This window comes from Helianthus annuus, chromosome 16 (genome assembly GCF_002127325.2).
Source record: "Helianthus annuus cultivar XRQ/B chromosome 16, HanXRQr2.0-SUNRISE, whole genome shotgun sequence".
In the NCBI taxonomy this organism is placed as follows: Eukaryota; Viridiplantae; Streptophyta; class Magnoliopsida; order Asterales; family Asteraceae; genus Helianthus; species Helianthus annuus.
The window spans coordinates 154,729,849-154,731,640 of NC_035448.2; the positions used below are offsets into that span (position 1 = coordinate 154,729,849).

The 1,792-nt window shown below is 37.7% G+C and overlaps 1 protein-coding gene across 1 annotated transcript; it reads right to left on the reverse strand.

Annotated features, from left to right (window-relative positions):
* Window positions 1-691: 691 nt before the first annotated feature.
* On the reverse strand, window positions 692-1,321 carry LOC110917261 (WD repeat-containing protein LWD1-like). The gene has a single exon (XM_022161848.2). The coding sequence runs from the start codon at window positions 1,155-1,157 to the stop codon at window positions 828-830; it is 330 nt and encodes a 109-aa protein (XP_022017540.1). The 5' UTR covers window positions 1,158-1,321; the 3' UTR covers window positions 692-827.
* Between the last annotated feature and the right edge of the window lie 471 nt (window positions 1,322-1,792).

The following is a 1,792-nucleotide window of genomic DNA, read 5'->3' on the forward strand; positions in this document are numbered from 1 at the left end:
ACCAAAAAATGCATGCCAAATCCAAAGATTTTAAGATGCAACCGCTTCGAGCATCATAGCCGGTTTTTTTATGAAATCTACAAATAAATAATGTTGTCTATTTAGGAACTTACATGAACAAATAAAAAACTTAAGTAAATTAAAAAAAAGATAAAAATAACATACCAGGACCCCGCCACTATTTACCTCACCCCATGTCGCTGCCCTAGTATAAACATTTTATGAAGTTTTGAGATGAATGATCGAGTTTAATTGTAACATCCCGACTTTTCGAGCATTATATACCTATACTAGGTTATATACCCGTGAGTTTCACGGGTTATGGGTTGTGTTAAAAAAATATATTTACAAAATAATTTTTTTATATGATTTCTTAGAATAACATGCAAACTCCCCTGCAAAGCATGATATAAACATGTAACGGAAAAAACAAAAATATAAAACCTTTTCTTCTAAACAGTTAAACGGGTCAACCCAAACCTGGACCTGTTTTCAATACGGGTCAATCCGAACCCGACACGTTTTTTTAAAACGGGTTGTGTTAATTGACCCAAACCTTTTTCTTTCATGTCAGGTTTGTGGATCGTGTCAAAAATAGCCGCCCCTAAAACATCTATATGTGATACATAAGACATTTTATTCGACCAGCACTATGCATAGGTGCTTAGTTCTTGAACAATCACAACCAAAAAACTAAAAGCATTTAAATGGGTAAGAAGCAAATGCAAATGTCAGTGTATTCTCAAATCTATATAGGCTACAAGTCAACCTAAAATCAATGCAACCAACCAAACACAATTACAAAAAAGACCAACATTTTAACACAATCATACCCTCAGAATCTGCAGCTTCGATGCAAAAGCAATGGCAACTAAATCCGGTTGCGAAGACGACCACTGCAACTGTTCAATCTCGGCACCCGCAGTACACGCCAAAACCGGATCCACCCCTTCTTCAATCAGCTGCCCCATAGAACTCAAATCCCAAATAAGCGCTTGCGAATCATCACCCGCAGTACAAATATGACACGAACTACGCGGCGCCCACGCAATAGCATTCACAACCGCCTCATGCCTCTGCAGCTCCACAACCGGCAACGTCGGAAACCGAATATCCAACAGAGCCAACTTCGCGCTATCCATTATAATCGTCGCCATATACCTCGGATTTTGCTTATTCCACCCAAGCCGAACCAACGGCGTATCCGGCTCAGAACTCTCGTAAATAATCGTCGAATGCTCCTAATGTCGTAAATCGAACACCTTCACTGACCCATCAGCCGAAACCGAGCCGAAACAACTTCACACAAACCGGTTGTTGTTTCTTTATTAACACTTAACACTGGTGGAGGCCCTCGTGCATTCCCTATTCACAAACAATATTTTGAAACAATAAACTGAATTGTATAGAATACAAATTGTAAATGAAACTGAATTGATTAAAACTACCATTGAGCAAAGTCTTAATGCTTCAGTAGAACTTAGAAAACACTCTACACTTTGGAAAGGAGTGTAACCTGGCTTTTATAAAAATTATTTTGACCCATCTTGCAAAGAACAACCAGGAGCGACCCGTTTACCCATAAATGAATCAATCTAATACATATGTTATTGTCAAATGAACATCTTCATATATTGAAGGCATGTTGGGAGAAAGTGTAATGCCCATAAATTTAAAATCATTATTCTAGAAATAAAAAGATAATAGTAATTATAAACCACTAGAAAACCCTAATTAAGACACCCAAGCATGTCAATCAAGCAAGTAGATAGGCATGTCAATCAAGCAAGTA